The sequence below is a fragment of the Balearica regulorum genome, chromosome 2 (assembly GCF_011004875.1).
Source record: "Balearica regulorum gibbericeps isolate bBalReg1 chromosome 2, bBalReg1.pri, whole genome shotgun sequence".
In the NCBI taxonomy this organism is placed as follows: domain Eukaryota; kingdom Metazoa; phylum Chordata; class Aves; order Gruiformes; family Gruidae; genus Balearica; species Balearica regulorum.
In genome coordinates, this window is record NC_046185.1 from 78,496,749 (window position 1) to 78,516,579 (window position 19,831).

A 19,831-nucleotide genomic window follows, 5' to 3' on the forward strand; every position below is an offset into this window, starting at 1 on the left:
AAACCATTCAAACAAGAGCATGCACTGAAGTTCTGCTCCTGCATGTGACCCTAAACTATGAAATGTCTGAAGCTTTCTAGAGCTGCTTTATATTCCAAGGAGTAGTTTTACACTTTTACTAAGCTAATCCAGTAGCTAGGTGTTCTTGCTAGGGATGGTTCTGTTCACTAGCTGCTCCTGCTTTTCTGCACTCGTGTTCGTCTAATCCTGTGGTGAGCTCATTCAGAAAGTGAAGCTAGTAAAAAGGGGATTACTGTTTCTGTGGTTCACTTCTGTGAATTAGCTCATCATAATGTCAAATTCTAATGCAGGTATAATGGTGAAGGACAGAATGGGAAAAGAGGCAAAAGGAGTAAGACTGGCAGCAGTTATCTGTTAAATCACTTTAATAATAAGAAAGGAGAGGAGCACATGAAAAAATCTGTATAAAGTGTTAACTAAAACTACTAATTTTCTCACTATTTTCAGTTCTTTGCTTTCAAAGATGGAACATAATTTTTATTGAAGTGGTCATTGTTCTCACAGCTTCTGGCTCCTGAATGTTGTGGGAAAGAGGAAAAAAAATTCTTTAATTAGTGGGAAAAGTTTGGAGAATGGAAACAGTAAGAACCTTTTTGCCAAGACCTCTGTAGTTCATTCTTGCAGTGGGGTGTAAGAACCCAAATCTGTCACATTATCAAGAAACTTGCATTCTATTGTTTAAGTTTTGATTTCTGAATACTGACTTTTAGGATAGTTACTCTTTTACCACTGGGCCAAAACTTAGACTGCGATTGTGAAGTAATCTATTCAGGCCACTCCAGCTTTTAAAAAAAATACTGTCTTGGAAATTGAATGCTCTAAAATGGTAGCTATTGTCAGTCAGTTGAAAATTCTCAGCTGAGTATATCATGAAACAAAGCAGAAAGCACCACTTTTTCATGCATTTAGAATCATGGAAAGAAAGCTTATGAGTATAATTGAGTGCACATGAAATTTGTGGAAACTGAACTACTGTCTTGATGGATGAATGTACCAGTACAGTTTACCTTGTATCTTAAGCCTTGAGTTATTAATGGAATTGAAATAAGCTCTTTCAGCCCGACCTAGTTAGTAAGGAGCTTCTGGCAAGTAAATATTCTCTTGCTAATGAGATCCTGGGACTTTGTGATGGGAGATGCATTTTGCAGAACAGTGAAGGATTTTTTTTGTTCTTTTCCGATGTCAGGAAGAGAAGAAGTTTGGATTGTAAGATTGCTTCAGCTCTTCATCTTTCATATGACTTGTTTCACTGTTTGTGTCTAGAGAGGAGGCTAGGGGATCCCATTTCTCAAGCAAAATTTGCAGTTAGATGGGAGTTCAACAGTGGCACTTGAGTTTCTAGGTCTCTTTCATACTTTATTTTCTTTCCAACATTAAGGTACTCAGCAATCAAGGCTATGAATAGTAGGAATCTTCCTTAGAAGTACTTAAGTTCTTACTCAGGAAGTTGACACTGGTTTAAAGAGTATGTTTTAAAATAGAAACTTCCCAGTAGGATAAACCTATATCTGGCAGTCTCTCTTTGTTTCCAAAAGCATATCTTTAGAAATTTTCCTTCCAGGATGAGGGACTCAGTATGATTGGTATTCATAGTATCTTGGCTCTTAGTGTAGTCATTGTACCTTTATTCCTAGATTATTTGCTAAAATGAATTGAGGGATCTTAGTCCTATATTTTACTTTCATCTTTTTACAATGTGACTTCTGTAGCCCTTACCTTAGTACAGGTCAGAGCTCTTGTCTTCCAGACGTGGATCTAAAATGTCAGAGTATTACCTGTATGCATTTACTTACTTGTAGGTCTTCTGAGCTTCTGTAATGTTTCAAGCTTGCACATTACACTTAAGAATCCTGTCCAGAAGACCAAGTAAGACTTAATCCTTCAGTATAGGCAGTGCTTGTGGAAAATCAGTTTTGTTCACATTAGGCTCAATTTTCTGATCACTGAGGTTAACCTTTCAGTTTGAGTAAGGAAGATAAAGCTCTTCACAAAAGGATTTTGATGCTGATAAATCAGCATATCAACTCTAGACAATAATCCTGTTAGCAATCCAGGATTGCCTCAGAAGAGAGATACAATCTACTTGTATGAGATGTGTATCAGTAAATAATATTGAGACAGAAGAACATATCTATTACAAAATTAAAATAAAGCAACACAAGCTTCCCTGTGCTGAAATGTATCTAGTCTCAGTTAAACCATATGACTTCCTTTTCTCTTCCATCTTCTGTTGCTTCCATATTGGAGTTAATGTTTTGTTGCACAAAATCCCTTAGAAATCTTATAAATGGGAAGTGTCCCATCTGGATTAGGTATGTGAAATCTGCAGGGGATCTAATTGTGTCTAAGCAGAAGAGAAAGGGGAGATTCTTTGAGTGGAGGAACCAAAACTATTCTTTGGTCAGGTTTGTGAAGGTTGCATTGCAGAAGATAACGCATTGGTTTGGATAGACAGTAAGATCCCCTTTTCCATCCCATCTGCCCACTCATGGTTACTTGTGAGCATGCTCACAAGTTGTCTGTTCAAACATGACTACCCCCTCTTTATTTTTCCCACTTTTCGTAAGCTTTTTAATAATTCCATGAAACTTAGAAAACTAAGTTCTTGCACGTGTACCTGACTCTACAACCTTCTTGGTTAACAATGTATTGGCTTCATCTTTGTAGAGACCATAGCCTGTTCCTGTGGCTAATATTGTAGGATTGAGTAAAGGAGAAAAATGCCATCTCAGCCAGACAGTTGGCTTTGTGTGTGCATACAGCTAAGGTGAATTTCTTGATCAGTGCTACAGCATGTAGTTGCCCACTGTGAACATATTTATTAAATAGTAAACATCTCATCTCATAAATAAGACTTAAATTTCTGCACAGATTCTTGTTACCAGTATGATCATGACACAAATATCTGAAACTGCTTCACAGAGGCACACTGTAACTTTTACTACTAGCTGACCCAGTAGGAAAGCAGCTTCCTTCTAGAAAGAACTTATTTTTAAGTAAGCACAACTTCATATGGACCAATAAAGGAGTGATTGTTCTATATAGCTGACAGATTTATTGAATACTGTTTCTACAGTGGATATTCACTTCAGTTGGGATGCAAATGTTGCTTTCTACTAGTTCATTGCTTAGGCTGCTCAGTATTCACAACTGTCAGTCTTTCTTAAATTACCTTCTCCTTTCCTCAAGAAAAGCTTTAAAATATTTTCTTGTTTCTGTTCTTGAAAGTATTTTCCTAGACAGCCCATTCTCTAACTAAGAATCTAATTCAGAAAGCAAGGCCATGTGAGGGCAAGTGGTACTGCTGGAGGTCTATTTAAAGTTTGCTTGGTTTAAGTGAAGAGTCTTTGCTTCCAAGCAATGAATCTTTTAAGAAAGAGCAATAGAATATTTCAGTAATTACTTTAACAGTAAAGATCCTTGATGCTGAGGCAATAGTGTCTTTTAGTATGGTAACTCCTAAACTAGTAATTGGCCAAGCCACATCGCTTGCTATACTTTGCTATATTTTGAGTCAGATGGCTGGAAGTGGAAAAAACACTAGTGGTTTGGGGTAAAGAGTAAGTTTTTCCATTATTTTCAAGTTCAGAATACTTTGGACTTAAGTACAAGGTAAAAAGCAGCAGTAAAATGTAGGGAAAGGTACTTATCTGTTAGCATTGTGTTATGGCTGAAAAATAAGTTTTACAAGATCTGTGTTCAAAGTTGTTTCAAAAGGCTATAGCTTGCTTTTCAACTTTCTCAACTTAGAAAATAATTGGTCATTTAAGAATTGAGGCGGTCAATTGTGTGTTTTTAGACTTCAGTAATTACTATAAACCCCTGCATCTGTGCTTGCCTCCTTGCTGCTTGTTTAAGTGCTCCAGGCACACAGTTTTAACATCACCTGTATGATTGCTTCTGGTGCATCTGTAATTGCTGTTGATCAGGCTGGAAGGAGGAGGAATAGTAATTGGTAATATCAGTTCCATTAAGTATCTTTTTCTGTAATCCTACATCCATCTTGCTTCCCCTGAAGAATTATCATTCAGTTTTCCAAGGGAAAGTGAGGGGAACAGAACTCCTAACTAGCAGTGAAGTGGGTGACTGGTGTGCATATACTAGTCTTGACTGGCAGACCGTCTCCTTGTTTCTTGGTAGGTGGAGCCCTAACTTTGCTGTTGCTGGGTAGAATGGGAGAAGACTATAACAATTACAGTGAGTAACTTTGCCGTACAGATAAGTACAATCCAGAACACTGTTCAGAGGGCTGATTGTCATGACACCTAAAATGTGAGCACTTGTATCACTAACAGTGTCGCTGTTCTTGTTCCGTTTTTTTCCCAACCTTAGTTCCCATCTTTTAATTTGAACTTGATAGAGATATAACTTTGGCTTTAGATTGCGCTGACTGGAACTGACCTGTGATTGCCGTAGACATGTTCACATTGTCTCCTTGATGCAGGTTCAATTAAACTTTTGCTAGATGTGTAAAATAAACATAGTGCTGGCTTGTATTTTATTTTTTACCATTGAAAAAAATCATTAAATTTTAAAGTATTCACGAGTTGATATTTGGGTGCATTTTCACATGCGTAGCCTGTATATACTGTACTTTCTGTAAAGTTGCTTTTCTTTTCCCCTTTTTCTCTGCCAAAAGGATTCTGATACACCACCTTGCACAGCTCCTAATGTTTACCAGTTCAGTCTGCAAGCACCGACTCAGCTTATGGCCAGTTTACCACCCGCATTGCCTATGCCAAGTGGTAAACCTCAATCTGCGCCTACGAGAACCTTGATAATGGCCGCCAGTAATCAGGTATGAGCCAACTAAATGGAGCGACTTTTTCATGAGAAAGCGATCAAATCGGAAGTGTAGATCATTTGCGCTGTGCTGTCAATCTAAAAACCTCTGAAGATAACCATCATATAGCATGTGCTAAACTTCATGTAATCATAAAAGTACTTATCTGCCATGTCAGAAGTGTGGGGACAAGAATGGGTGGGAAAGGATTTGATGTTTGAGATGTATCTCTGAATATAAGAGCCCTTCCACAGCATACAGATGCCTAGGAATAAGTTGAAGGGAGAATGCCAGATGTGTGACTCCTTAAGCTGTATTTGAGACTCCTGGTGCCTAACCAGTGGGGTATTTGCAGATCTTTAGGCCATTTAACTTCCTGTCCTAAAAATAGAAACTTCATGTAGGTCGTGTATCTGTAAGCTAGTTTTTCAGTCTGAAAAAATAATACTGACATGTCTAGACTTGTTTAGTTGTCTTGATTTTGAATTATTAGAACAGATGTGATTATGCTTTTAACTTCCTGTAATACATTTTAAAGATAGAGAACAGAAAATTAATTACAGGCATGTGTACAAGAATTTTAACCAAAATATTAAATGTGTGCTTGAATGTGCAGGAAGGTGAATGTGCAAGGAAACTGTATGTTACTCAACTAGCCTGAAGTATTTTAGCTAATGTATCCATTATAGTACAAGGGGGAGAAAAATCCTCAGTTTTTCTTACAGCCTCAGTGCCTCTGTGTAGAAAAATATTCCCTTGATCTTGATTATTAAAACTATTAGTCAAAAGAGCTGCCTCACATGAGCTTTAATGCAAGTTGTGGGTTGTAGGTTGCCTATGGTAAAATAATGAGCTGTTTTCTTATTTTCTTATGTTTTTCTTCTCTCAGTCCTTCTATCACAGTTGTTTGGAATCTAGGGCCATCAGCACTTCCTTGACACTTTGGGCATGACACAAGATGTATTTACTTTAGTTTCTGCTTTGAGATTGTTCAAGTATTTTGCAGAATTGCAAAACAGTTGAGGTTGGAAGTGGCCTCTGGAAGTCACTTAGTCCAACTCTCCTGCCCAAAACAGGGTCAGCTACAGCAGGTTGCTCAAGGCTTTGTCCAGTCTGGGTTTTGAGTATCTCCAAGAATGGAGACTCCCCAACCGTTCTGGCCAACTTGTTCCAGTAAAAAAAGTGTTTTCTTAAATTTTAATGGTGTTTTCTGTATTTCAGCTTATGCCCATTGCTGCTTGATCTTTTACTAGGCACCAGTAATAAGAGTCTGGCTCTATCTTCTTTACATCATCTTATTACTTAGACCTATCTATAAGATCCTTCCTGAGTGCTCTCTTCTTGATATTAAACAGCCCTAGCTCTGTCATCATTTACTTGTATGACAAATGTTTCAGTCCCTTATTTACCTTCATGGACCTTCATTGGACTCACTTCTGTATGTCCATGTCTCTATTGCTGGGGAGCTCAGATCTGGGCCCAGCACTCCATGTGTGGCCTCACCAGTGCTGAGTAGAGGGGAAATGATAACCTCCTTTGACCTGCTAGAGATACTCTTCCTAATGTAGCCCAGCATTCTGTTGGCCTTCCTTGATGCAGAGGCATGATGCTGGCTCATGTTCAAGTTCACTGGGAATCCCTGGTGATTTTATGCCAAACTGCTTTCCAGCTTGTCAGTGCCCAGTGTGTACTGGTGTGTGGGATTATTCCTTCCCAAGGTAAGAGTTTAGCATTTCCTTTTTTCAAACTTTGTGAGATTCCTGTCAGCCCTTTTCTCCAGTCTGATGAGGTCCCTCTTTATGTATCACCATCTTATGTATCAGCCATTCCTTCCAATTTTGTATCATCCGCAATTGTGCAGAGGGTCACTCTCCCATCTTCCAGATCTTTGACGAAGATGTTAACTAGTATTGGCCCTACTATCAGCTCTTGGGATAGACCACTAGCTGCTGACCTCGAGCTGGACTTTGTGCTGCTGATCAAAATACTTTGAGCCTGGCATGTAAGGGAATACTTTTTATTCAGCTTGTAAGTTTGATTGTTATGTCTAGAGATGGTAACTGCCACTTACCACAGAATAAATCAAAAGTTAGTGCTTTAAACATTGAAACTTTCAGATGAATAATGAAGAAATTTCATCTGGACTGCATTTTCAGTGTTTGGTAATATCAGCATTGAGTTAGGGCATGTTATAGCTTGATGCCCAAATTCTTCAGTTGCTACACAAGTGCTTGTTTTTGGCACTTCACTGAAATGTTTCTCACCCTCTCTTTTATGTAGACCAGGCTTACTTCCCTTTGCATACCGCAGGTATTCCACTATTTCCTTGCAGGCAGGTTAACATAGAAGGGGTACCATCTTTTGAAAGCTATTATCACTTGCTTTTCGCAGCTACCTCTACAATCCTCAGTCATCTACCAAGCCCCACTTGTATCTCAAGGTATGCCTTTTCTTTTAATCTTCTAAGTGTTTACACAGATTCTTTCCCCCCCTCTTCTTCCCCTTTACCTGTTCTCTACTGCTGAATCTTATCTAGGAGAAAACAGCTTATCTGCACAGGAAATGTTTTCTATTAGTGAGAAGGTAATAGTTAATGTATTGCTATTTTAGTGTCTGCTATTGGCACACATGCTAGTGTACAGTCTGAAACTTTTGAAGTTTGTTTTAAATAAAACTGGAGAGCTATTTAAGTTAAACAGCATCTAAAATACAAGCTTACTCTAGTTTATTCTTTTCCTTAACAACTCTGCTTTTCTGAAGAGGTACCCTGGAGCTTGACTTCATCAAAATTACACAAAAAAACAATCCAGTTTTGAGGCATGCAGTTGTTGGTACAAAACAAGTTGGCATCCAGAGTTTCTGCCTCAGTTGTGAAGAGGCAATGTGTTACATGAGTTTTGGATCTCTGTTGGAATTTTGAATCTTGGAAAACAACTGCTTTGTAGCACTTTTTCTGGCTTTTTGTTAGTTGGCTGTCCTTTCCAATACTTGTTAACGCTTCCTTTAGTAGTTTGTACAATGCTTATGTGTTTAAAATAAGGATTTTCTTCATGTGGCTTTTGCTTGACAAAGATGTGCCTTTGGGATTCATGATAAATCAGAAGAATTTCTTGCTATCTGCAGTTCAGAAATGGGATGATGGTTTTTCTGCATTGAATTTACTGAAAGCTTATGTATTGTGAAGTAGAAATGTTCTTTTTTGATAAGGATTATATGACCAAGTCAGAAGTGGGAAATTAAATCATTCTACTCAGAATACTGTAAACATCTCCTTTTCATCTGCAACTTTCTGGAGCATGACTGAGCTAGATTACGTTGGTGGTTTTCCTTCTGCAGTTGATGTAACTTAAGACCATGCTAGCTCCTAACTTTTAATGGGCACATTTTACTAGCTCAGAGGACACATATCCCGATAGACTTGAACATGTGCAAACTTTTTTCTTAACAGCAGGTGTTTTCATATTCAAAAAGTCTTTGAAAGGGATTCATTTTCCTGGATGGTGTCTTCAGCATTTTCCCTGGCAACTTTCTCTGCCTCAGTTCAACCTGGAAGCTGTACCTAGGTGTCCAGTATTACCCTCAAAAACAGGAGGTGCCAATGTCAAGAGCACTAGCTGCATTTTGAACAACTTGCAGCCTTCTAGGCAAATTCTCTGCTACTAGAGCTTCCTAATACTTTCTTTTTTTGAAATGGCTTTGGTGTGATTACCAACTCGATTTACATACTGCATAATTAATTGGATAATTTCCAGGTAGTTCAGGGACTAATTAAGCTCCTGATACGGGTCGTGTAAAAGATATGTGCTCTTCAGGATCATCATCATCACTTTCTCAAGGTAATCATTCCTCTACTTTGCCGACAAGCAGTTTGAAACTTCACTTGGGAGAGCAGAACAGTTTATGAAGCAGTACTGCCCACTGGAATAAGCAGAAAAAACAGATATTGGTATGCATGTCCAGATGAATGGAGGGGGAAGAAATTGCTTGGTGACTTGCTGTGGAGAAGAAAGGACTAGTTTCCTTGTTATTTTAGGATGAAATAAGTTCAATTTGTTCTTGGATTGCTGGTCGTTTAGTCACCAATGAAGAGACAGAAGAAACTTCATGTTGCTTAGGTCAGAACAACTCTTTTCTTTTACTTTTTAAGTTGCTTTTTTTTCCCCAAAGAGTGGTCTTTTGATTCAAAGAGTATCTAAAGCCAGTAAGCACAACTTCTGCTGTGCTGGCTTCCAGTGTGTCTAAGAAAACATCCACCGAAGACCCTTAAGATGAGTGGTGTCTGATCATGAGTATGTTCATTGAAAATTTCATAGCAGCATTCACTGGCTCAGTTGTGAAGCATGGGAGAAAACTAGGAAACAAAACCTTAATGTCAGTGCTGAAATGCCACAGTCTAAATAACTCTTCTAAGAACTTGAAGTAATGTTTGTTTTTCAGATTCTTTTGTGTTTGGCCATATAAGACCAGACACTTAGACTTATAAACTGCTTGTTTATATTGCTTTACAGGCACTTCACTGGCTAAAATATTTTGTTTCAGAGTTTGCTCTTATCCAGAACAGTTGTTAATGGTGGTGCTTTGTCTCCACTAGTAAAGCTGATACTGCTAGTATCTCTGGAATGATTCCTCAAAAGTTAGCAGCAATGAAAACAAAAATAATGTTGGTCAGGGGCTTGAGTCAAAGATGTATTTTTTAGATGAATGCAAGCAGTTAACTGTAGTTCACTTTGATGAAAGATACATTTGTAAAGATACATTTTAATTTATGTCAAGGCTAAAGTCTAGTTGATTTTTACCAAATATTTCTGAGAATGGAAGTGTCATCAACTGATCAGATGTACAAATATTTTAAATTCCCTTAGTATAGTGTGATGTGTCAGAGTTTTTAGTATGTTAACTTCAATTTAGAAGAGACCTGATTTGTTTATTCAACGGCATTACTAAGCTGTTGAGGTTACTGAAGTTTTCATTCAACCAAATGGCATTTTTCTTATCTTTTAGAGCACTCTTATTTAGGGTGGAATACTTTTTTGGTGTCCATGCATTTTCTTAGGCAAAGGAAGGAGGATACTACTGTCTACTTTGGAAACAGTTTCAATTCTAAATGTCAGACTCTCATCTTCTTTGTATGACAGAACATTGTTTTTTGATTTAATACATGCAAAATTAGGAAAAGATGATGATGTTTTATTTCCTTTCCTAAAGAATAGAGAGAAGAAAAAACTGCATCTGAGTTTCAGAGGCTGTTCAGCTGAAAACAGTACTCAAGATATTTTTCATCTTAGATTGTCATATATTTATATGGACAGTCTTTATGTGGTGATATCCCTTCGTGTGTAGAAACTGACACAACTTGACTAGACCTTGGATAACCTAATCTGATTCTGTTTACAATAGAAGGTTGGATGAAATGATTTCCAGAGATCTCCATGTAAACATCCACCTCCATACAGACATCCAGGTTTCCAGAGGTCTCAATATAAACATCCAGCCTAGATGTTTATATGACTTTAATAAAGTCTCTGGCCACCTTGTTAGTTGCTTCCTGAGTGGTTATTGAGTTGCAGGAAAGACGTAAAGTCTAAATAGTAGTTTCTAGGAACTTAAATAAACCTAGCCATAAATAAAAGATAGACTTATGGAAATGTAGAAGTAATACCTGATTTTTGTTTGCATAGTACATCTTTATCTCCCAATGTCACTGTAATCAGATTGTTGCTCCCAAACTGAGACTGATTTGAATATTCACATATGCATTTCCTCTACTGACTTTTTCACGTGTGCTATATTAATATCAGCTCATAATTTGGAAAGTGTTTTGCATCTGCTCACTGTAATAATACTTTTTTTGTTCCAAATAAAAAGGTGAGAAATCTCAGTGAGGTAAGATTTCTCTTTAAGGTCTAAAATTGTCAGCTTTATGCTAGAGAAGCTATTATCTCTTGTTCTCCTTAATGACAAGTATGCAGATAACACTTCATGGCCCATGTCACAATAGTAGCAAAGTTGCAGTATGAGTTCTGTGTTCTGGTAGTGGTGTTTTGACTCTCGCCCCTCACTTTTGAAACTTGACTGGTGACAAGATCAAAAAGGGTGTTTATTTCGTGTGTCATTCTAGTTTCTTTACCATAAGGTAGTTGAAAATATGCTCAGTTTATGATGGTAGTCTCTACTGTCAGTCACTCATTCTGGGGACTAGGCCCTCTGATCTCTCGGATACTAGTTTATCTTTGAATTGGTCATATTAATAGTTGCCTAACCTGTTGTTAAAGGTGAAGAGAACCAAAAGCTTCCCTTTGTGACAGGCTACTAGTAGAACAACTGCACAAAGTAAAATAAGATATGAAGGACTGATATAACCTGCTCCCTTGTGATTTTGAGGCTTCCAGTTTTCTAGTGTTGGAAGATAAGAAATATTTAAAACTTTTCTTGCTTTTGAGCTCTTTCCAGTCTTCGTGTTGACTCTTTGCTGCTCTCACAGCTAGCTGCATAAATGCTGTTTTTACCTTTTAATGGGAGCAGAAATGGGTTTTGGCTCATCTTATAAAATCTGTTCAGGACTCAAGATCTTGTCAAGTGTAGCTGAAAGTAGCCAGTAGGTCTAAATAAGGGGCCCAAAAGTAAGGGAAGTGTCTTTGTTTGCAGTGCTTTGGGCCTTATTTCTCCAGATTGCCAGTTCTAAACAGCCTGAGTAAGAACTTTATTTTGTTTTTTACTATACTTCAGCTCAGAAATCTAAAGCACTTAAATCTTACCAGGTTAAGAGTATGCCCAGGTGGCAAATATCTTGATGAATCCTGTTAGCTAATTTAAAGTAATGAGGCTAGGTTGAACCACTGCCTAATACTTGATGTATTGCTTGGGCAGTAATGATTAAAATGTTGTCTCTCTGTGAAACAGTGAATTCATTTCATAAAGAACAAGAAGTTAAATTTTACCGACATGCAAGATGCATTTTTTTAATATATTTCCAGATGTTGTTATGCTCAGAAAGTGGGGAAAATGAACATAAATACTTTAAAAAAGGGAAGTTTATGCATATGGGATTTTGTGTGGGTTTTTTTGTTTTGCCTTTTTGGTTGGTTGGTTTTGTTTTGCTACAAGCCTAAAATAGAGGATTTGGAAATATGGTGAGAAATTGAAAAAAACTTTGTGAAATATTTTGAGGATGTATATTCAGTTATTTAAGAGGATACTTAAAATGTTAATGGTGCTTTAAAGTTCTTCTGAATACTACTCCGTAATACTTCACATGAAATGATTTTGAAGTGTATGAGTTTGATTACAATTCCAATCAACTGCAGACTAGATTCAGTCATGACCATTAATCCTGTAGTCTTAACAACAAAACAGTAAATAGGTTTTCTTTCTAAACTGTCTTATGCCTTTCCTAAAAATTTTCTTTATCTCTGTAAGTCCTTACAATTATTTTTGAGCGCTGTATGTATAATTTCTTCTTTTACAGTTAAGAGTACTGATACTTCATTTTCATCCTCAACACTCCTACTTTTTTCCTCTTACTTTAGAGATGCTAACAGGCAAAAAACCCCAAGCACCAAAACAATTCAGAAACCCTGTTTATGTTTAGACTTCAGCTCTGTTATGTTACTTGTGTTATTTCAAGGTGTAGACGATTTATTGTTAACTATAAATTTTCTTTTTGAATAATGACAGTCTTTGAGTGTCAGCAGTTTTGTATAGCAAATTTGCCAGTATTTAAGAATAAAAGTTTGGTTTCCTTAGCAAATAGCTAATTTGTATTTAAATTTTCATCAGATTTCTGTCATTTGGGGTTAAGGCCAGGAACATCCTTTTCTTAAATTTCTGTTAAAAAATCTGGAAACTCTTTTAACCTGGTATGTGATACAGAATTCCACCCCAACCCTCCCCTCCTACCCTCCAGCTTGCCTTAAATGCGATTTTATAGTTTTCCCTTCAGAACTAGCAGCTTTTATTTGCACTGGATCAAATTCAATATACTTCTCAAAAAAACAACAACAAACAAACAAGAAAAACCCCCCCAAAACCCAAACCGACAAAACTCAAACCAAAAACCAAAACAGAAACCAGTTCTATCATTCAGTTGTTGAATCGATAGCCCTATGATGGGAGAGTAGATGATTCTATCTAGAGAAAAAGATCTAAAGAAGTCAAAACATCTATACCAAAGATTTGTCTGTTGTGTCAGAGATTAAGAGCTTTCTTTTTTGATTGTCTTGTCTTTCTCCAGCCATCATCTGCTTACAGACATGCCATTTCTCAGTGATCATGGGAGTCCTGAGCATGTGAATATCCAGAAGTGTGGGGACAAGAGAAAGTTATTTGATAGAACTTCTGGGGATTTCCAAAAGACATGAAGTCAATTTCTTTTACCAAAGAATCTGAAAGAAACTAAGATGTGTGTCCTCTTGTAAACTATTAACTACTTAAAACATGAAAAACAAAGATGCAACTTTTGTAGTAAATGGCGTTCACCAGGAAAGCCCTGCAGGAGTTTGTGTTGGGCCTTGTGCTGCCTAACATCTGAAAGGCAATGGATGAAGCGTGGTGAAGTTTGCTCATGTTGTTAAGCTCCTTAAGGGCCAACTGAGGAGGAGTGCAGAAGGACCTTTCAGGGCGATGCATCAGGAGGGAGAGAAATACTTTAAACTTTGTAGAGAGTGGTAGGCCCTGAGCTGACAGTTTCTTGCAGAGATGAGATCTTGACATTTTTGCCGAAAACTGCTTTGATAATGCTTTCTTGATTTCCTACTGAGAATTGTGTCAAACCAAGTTTCAGAAGTTATTAGGAATAAAGAGCAGAAATGAAAACATATAAAAATCTGTGTACATCCCCCAACATGAACAGTGAGTAACTTCTTGCCTCCTGCATCAGAAGAAAGTTATAATACAAATAGAAGAATAGGGAAGGATGGTAAGAGTGGTCAAACTACGGAATTGCTTCATTGTGAAGAATGAATGATTCTTTAACCTGGAGAAGAAAATGGAGAGGTAGATGATTCAGGTCTGTGTAGTCATCAGCAGTATATGGAAAAGACAGAGTAGAATGACAAAAAATTAATTACTCCAAGAACTGAAAAATTGTCAGATAGTAGGTTCAAATTAAACATGATGGTCATTTAAGCTGTGAATTGCCATAGCACAGGACACAGGATGCCAAAAGCTTGTGTTGTCAAAACTCTAGACAAACTAGAGAACAATATCTAGTTGAGAACTAGTAAATATAAAGGTATCATCTCTGACCCAAGAGGTCCCTGAGTCAACTTGCTCTTAAGCACCTGCTCTCAGCTGATGAGTCAGCTCAGATAGATAGATGGATTCAGATTCTGCTCTGATAGTTTGACAGTCTTTATATTGATGACCTAAAAACCAATGCAAAATGCTTCATGACAAGCTAGAGATCACTTTTAGGCTAGCTTATTAATCATTCTTTGGAAGTTTGATTACCTTTTGAACAAACCAGGCATGTGACTTCTTTTAGGATACAGGTAGGTAGGCTTAATTGAAGCAAGTCATACTTGCTGTGATACTTGCTTCATTTTGTGGTCACCTGCCTTCCTACCCCAAATAATTTTTTTGCTGAATCCTCAACTTGAGGATGAAGTTGCCAGATTTTTCATATTTCCAGCTGAAAAGGATAGGCTCGCTGAGACTTTGTATGCTTCTTGGTCAGAGTTCTGTTCTGGTTGTGCAGTAGCAAAACTAAAGTTTTCCTCTTTTTTTTTTTTCAGCGTATAGTTGAGGGTAACTAATGACTGGCTGTTTTTAGTGTTTTGACTGTTGAAGGATTATTTTTAGTATTTTGACCTCATTTAATGTAGATGTTTAATTGTCTGCTGATATAATTGAGAGTCAGATATACATTTATTGAACTAGAAAACTTTTCTGCATGAGAATGTGACAAATAATGTGTTTGCTTGAAGGACCACTTGCCAAAAATGTAAAACATTCTGATTTTTTTTAGTTTTGTGTTGTTGACTTTCATTAAGTAGCTTCCAGTAGATGTTTTAGCAACATACATCAATATATAAGGTTTGGGCACCTGTGTGTCTTAACAATGAGGGAATCTCAGCTTGCATTCCTTTTTTCTGTTTGTCCTTGAATATTTTACTATTGGTAGTCTGAGGCTAGCACTTAGCATGCCTGTCTTGGGAGCCTAGAAGTTGCATGTTGAATTAGGTTGATGTAGGGCACACTTCACAAATTAAAAAACAGGTTAAAGGTTGTTTTACCACCCTGCAGCTAACTTTAATTATTCATCAATACTAGTCTTCACCAGTTTTTTTTCCTGTATGCTCAGTGTCTCTTCTAATTATAATTTGACAGTAAAATGCTGCTTATGGAATTATGCCTTCAATAACTATTTTGGTTTTGTGCACACAATTGTAATGATGGCTTCATGTTCTCATTTCTATTCCAAAGTTGTTTGGAAATACAGGTTACTAAAGTAGCTGCAGATTTTTCATGTTCTAAGCAGTTGCCTCAAATGTTACTTTGCAGTGTTCCTGTTTAAGCACTTACTGTAGACAAAAGTGCCTTTTGTTAAAGGCAGTCAGTTTTCTGTCTTAGTTATTGCTGTCAGACATCAGAAAAGTTACTTGCATTGAAGTTATCAGTATTTGGGAAGTCTGTTTCAATTTCATCTTTTGAAACTCTTGTATCTATTTTAAGTACATACACATTAAACCAACTTACTGTGTGCCATTAAGTGATAGGGTTGCCTTTAGTACCTTATGGTGTTGGTAGATTTACTCAGGCTGCCGCTAAACCTTTTTGGCAGTTTCTGTTTCAAGTTATCGGAGATTCCCCACAAAGAAAGTGTGTCATGCTATGTTCCTGATTATTTAATTGTTTTGCCTTGGTCTGGATGTGAGGTATGGTCTAGGAGCCATGTAGCACTATGATCAGACCAGTAAGATTTACAAGGTCCTTACAAGCCATAGCTGGTTTACCTGTAGCAGAGTGAGATTATGGGCAGAGCAGACTTGTGCTTTGTATGTATCAGCTCATATGATTAAGCCCTTACATTTATCCATGATGTTTCTGAAAGTCTTATTGAGTATCTCACTTGGTCACGCTCTTGCTAAGATCCTCCAAAATAGACATGACTGCAGCAATTAGTATTTATTGTGGAAGGTCTCTGTTCTTATAAGGGTGATGCATAGTGAGTGTATTTCATACTGAGGTCCAAGGGTTTTAAGGACGCTTTGAAATCTACACCATTTCATTTGCAGGACATTTACTTCAGAAAACACTTCTTAGGCTGTTAGTGTCATCAGACTTGCACAGCTAAAATTAGACAAGCATGAAAAAAGACCAGTTGCTTCAGGCAGTATTCTGTGGGAATGACTTGTATGTTGAGGAAATACCACTGGTAATGTGTGCTTTGTTTCAGTTGTTCATATGCCTAAACTGAGTGCTTATCTTGTGTTTTTTAGCAGCACAGTGGAATGAAGTTTTCCATGAAAGGAACTCATAACCAAGGCAACAGCTACAGTCCCGTCAGCAGTGGAGGCATGAGGCAACCAGTTGGTAACCGAGGACACCACCAGTACAATCGTAATATATGGAGAAGAAAAAAACACAGAGACAGTTTGCCTATTAGTCTGAGCAGATAATGGCAGATGCCAAAATGACCTTCCCTGTTCAGACAAACTGAGTGAGTGCCACTCGACTTGAGGGATGGAGACCAGCATCCAGCACATCGTTTTATTGGTGTTGCCAAATATCTGCAGCTGACTTCTTTGCATGTTTCTTTGTGTGGTGGTTCAGTCCATCTTCAAGAAGTAGTTGTGCTTATCTGTGAAGCCTTATTAAATGTGGAAGTTTGTTTTCTGCCTTCCCACAATGGTTCATACAGTGCCGAAGCAGCTCTGACAATAGAACTGCAAGGACATTTACAAATGCTGTGGCTTTTTTGCTGTGGCTACATCTGTTCCTTTGTGGGTTCTGTTTTCTTTTATTTTAGAAGTGAAGGAAACTTCAGCCCCTTGGAATTCTTTTTTGTTTTTTCTTTGCAGCAAATCAAGTTGGGAATTCATAAAAGTAAATTTGCTGCTCTCCTGTTTTTGTTTCAAAGTTCAGAATTTTTTGCTCTGTAAATATTGGGAGTATAATTTGTGCAATAACTTGGAATTTTTAATTTAATTTCATATTGTCACATAAGTTATATTTAAGGGGAAGAGGTTTTTTAATTTACAGATCCTTTCCCAGGTTGCATTATCTAAGTTGGGTTCATAGTTTTGGCAGGTTGTCTGAGCAGTGTTACAAACATGACATTTGGTAATATTTGAGGCTTCTTGATTCACAATGAAAGTACGATTTGGCTTACGGTTTTAAGAAGGTATTAAGCTCCAAAGCATTTTGACCCTGTGTTTTTTAGCTCATTGTCTGGCCTCTATCAGTCGTCTTGCTCTGACCAATGAGTTTTAATTTTATTCCTTTAACTAGACAACAAATCCAGCATTTGTAGTACCAGAAGTAAAACTTTTGAGAGGCAGGGGAAAAAGGTTGGTTCAAGTCCTGATGTGAAATTAAAAAGCTGTGAACTACACGCTTTGATGCATTTTTAGTAGCGTAACCTGTTAATGTTTGGGTTCAAACAACATTATTAAACAGAGGTACCCGGCTTAAGGAATGTGGAGAAAGGAAATATGTTGATTCCATTAAGGAATCTGTATAGCAGTATGCATTAGTTCTGTTAAGAGCAAATATATAAAAAGTACTTCAGCTGCTCTAAGCATTACGAGAAGTATCTTTTAATGTATTGCAGGAGAGCACAGCCCAGTGTTGCACACAGTATGAGTGGCTGGCACTTAATTTACAGATGCATACAGGTATACTATGCAAGTGTGTATTGCCATGACAAACACTGTCTTTAACTTTTTGAAAAATGTACATCCTGCCTAACCCTGAGTTTTTAAAGCACCACAGTTGTCCTGGGAGTAGGTCACATCTCATGCCCTCTTACTTCCCGTTTTTTTTAATGAGAGTTCTTAAGCTATACAGAAAACTACAGATCAGTTATATAAGTCCACTAGCAGAGAAAGCTGAAGAATCCTGTTAACAGGACGTCTATACTGTGTACAGATATAGAAGGTTTTAAAACTGATATCTGAATATTAAAATGAGGTGTCAAGCATGAAGCTTTTTAATATGCTGTATGCCTTTGAAGCAGAAGTAGTTCATGTTATTACTGAATCTGTCAAACACAAACAGGTCCTTGAGGGGAGAGAGGGCAACATTCCAAAGTAGAGTAGTGCATATCTGTTTGCAAAAAGTTTGTCTTAATGCTCCAGACTCATCACAATTTAAAAAAAAGTTTTAAAAATTGTGAGCTGATTCATAAATAATATCTAAGGGCTGTTACATGAGCCTGTAATGCTTAGTCTTCACACACTAGCAATATTGAGCATAACTACATTAAAGAGCCTTCAAAGGCTTTAGTTGGTGTCTTATACTAGCGTCCATTTTAAAGCAAAACTCATTCGAAAAGTGGTATCATGTAACACTTCAGTCATGGTGAACCAAATAAATTGGCCTGGCTATCACTGTGGTTATGTGCTACAGGTTTAAAAAAAATCATGTTTAAATTTTTTGTGTGGACAACTATGTGGAAGCTAAAATTGACATATTTTTATGTAAAGTTTTCTATTCTTTGATTTTTAATAAACTTTGGAGACCAGTCACTCTTCTGTACATTTTTATGGGAAATTTAATGGATGAAGTAATACTTGACCTTATCACACTGTTTGATGTATGCTTTGAACATCTGCTCTAAATTGTTCATGCTGAACACCTTCATAATGAGCTTGGAAGCTGGATGGATGCCCTCTGCAAACTTTTGTGATGTGTTTATAAAGGCAGTAATGAACACAGCTGTTGGTTTCATAGTTGTGGATTTGATCCCTTGATAATGAGAGTGCAAAGGAGCTGGAGGTAGTTCCCAACAATATTCTTAGAAGAGGAGCTTTACTAGCTGATCCCTTGAGATACCTTAACTTTCCATACAATTTTTAGTCCCTCCCTGTAGTTTCTAAATTCCTTTCAGAATCTTTGTCCAGTTTTCAACCTCCTCAAAGATTGGACATACCTTGTCTTTTTTTGTTGATTTCTGTTAACCCTCTGAGAGGACTCTGAAATGTCAATAACTGACTCAAATTCAAAATTTCAGAAACTGAGCCTTTGGAAGGAACTTGTGTAAATCCGTGAACTCCCTGAAGTATTTTTAAATAGGCAGTAATGCAGGGCTAGGGATTCGGAATCAGAGAGGTCTGTGGTACTTGGTCAGTCTTAATGAGTATCCACTGGAGAAAAATAGAGAAGTGGTGGGAAGGGAAAATAATAAACCCTTAGTAATAGCTGGGATAATAACAATTTTTTTTTCTGTCAAGGTCAGTCAATGAGTGGGACATGACAGATATATATATATATATATATATATATAAAAATCTCTGCAGACAAAGATTTAGTGCAGCAGTATTGGTCTTGGAACTTCAGTTTTTCTGGGCTCCACCTTTTCCCTTTTCCTGTCCAGATGATGACTCTGCTTTATTCTTTCCACAGATTCTGCCCAACTATTTATCCTTGTTAGTAGTCTCCTTTTAATGCATTAGGAGTCTCACTTTGTTTCTTTGAACCCTTGTTCTCTGATAATAATCTTGGGTATCCACCTGATCTGTTTCCTAGCCCTACTGACTATTTTGTACACTGTTCATAGGCAAAATTAGCCATGGACTTTAGATGTGGAAGGAAGAGATCACAAATTGAATGGATGAGCAGGACCCACAGAGCTCAGCTACCTGTTGCCATCTCCAAGAGATGTCAATGCTGGTGTTGCATTGGACTTTTCCTGTAACTCCATCCCCATGCACTGAGTTAGGGTAAGAGAACAGAAATGTGGCTGTTGGTACGGTGTTGCTGGTTCAGCAGTGTTTCCACAGAAACAGCTGTGGGACAGCATCTTCACAACAGGCATAGCAGCAGTCTGTGAAACAGCAGTGTTGAAATATACCTTCAAGCAATGTG

At 37.4% G+C, this 19,831-nt stretch overlaps 1 protein-coding gene across 4 annotated transcripts in view; it reads left to right on the forward strand.

Moving 5' to 3' along the window:
- TENT4A (terminal nucleotidyltransferase 4A) overlaps nucleotides 1–18,491 on the forward strand; it is a 68,277-nt gene extending 49,786 nt beyond the window's left edge. Inside the window, exons 11-12 of one of the 4 annotated variants that reach the window (XM_075744773.1) lie at nucleotides 4,661–4,819; nucleotides 13,035–16,222. In XM_075744773.1, coding sequence (XP_075600888.1) covers nucleotides 4,661–4,819; nucleotides 13,035–13,070 — 195 coding nt within the window. In that variant the 3' untranslated portion in view covers nucleotides 13,071–16,222. Of the gene's footprint in view, nucleotides 1–4,161; nucleotides 4,219–4,660; nucleotides 4,820–13,034; nucleotides 16,223–16,242 lie in introns of those variants that run through there. The other 3 variants (XM_075744772.1, XM_075744776.1, XM_075744775.1) reach the window with 3 other exon arrangements.
- Nucleotides 18,492–19,831: the final 1,340 nt, after the last annotated feature.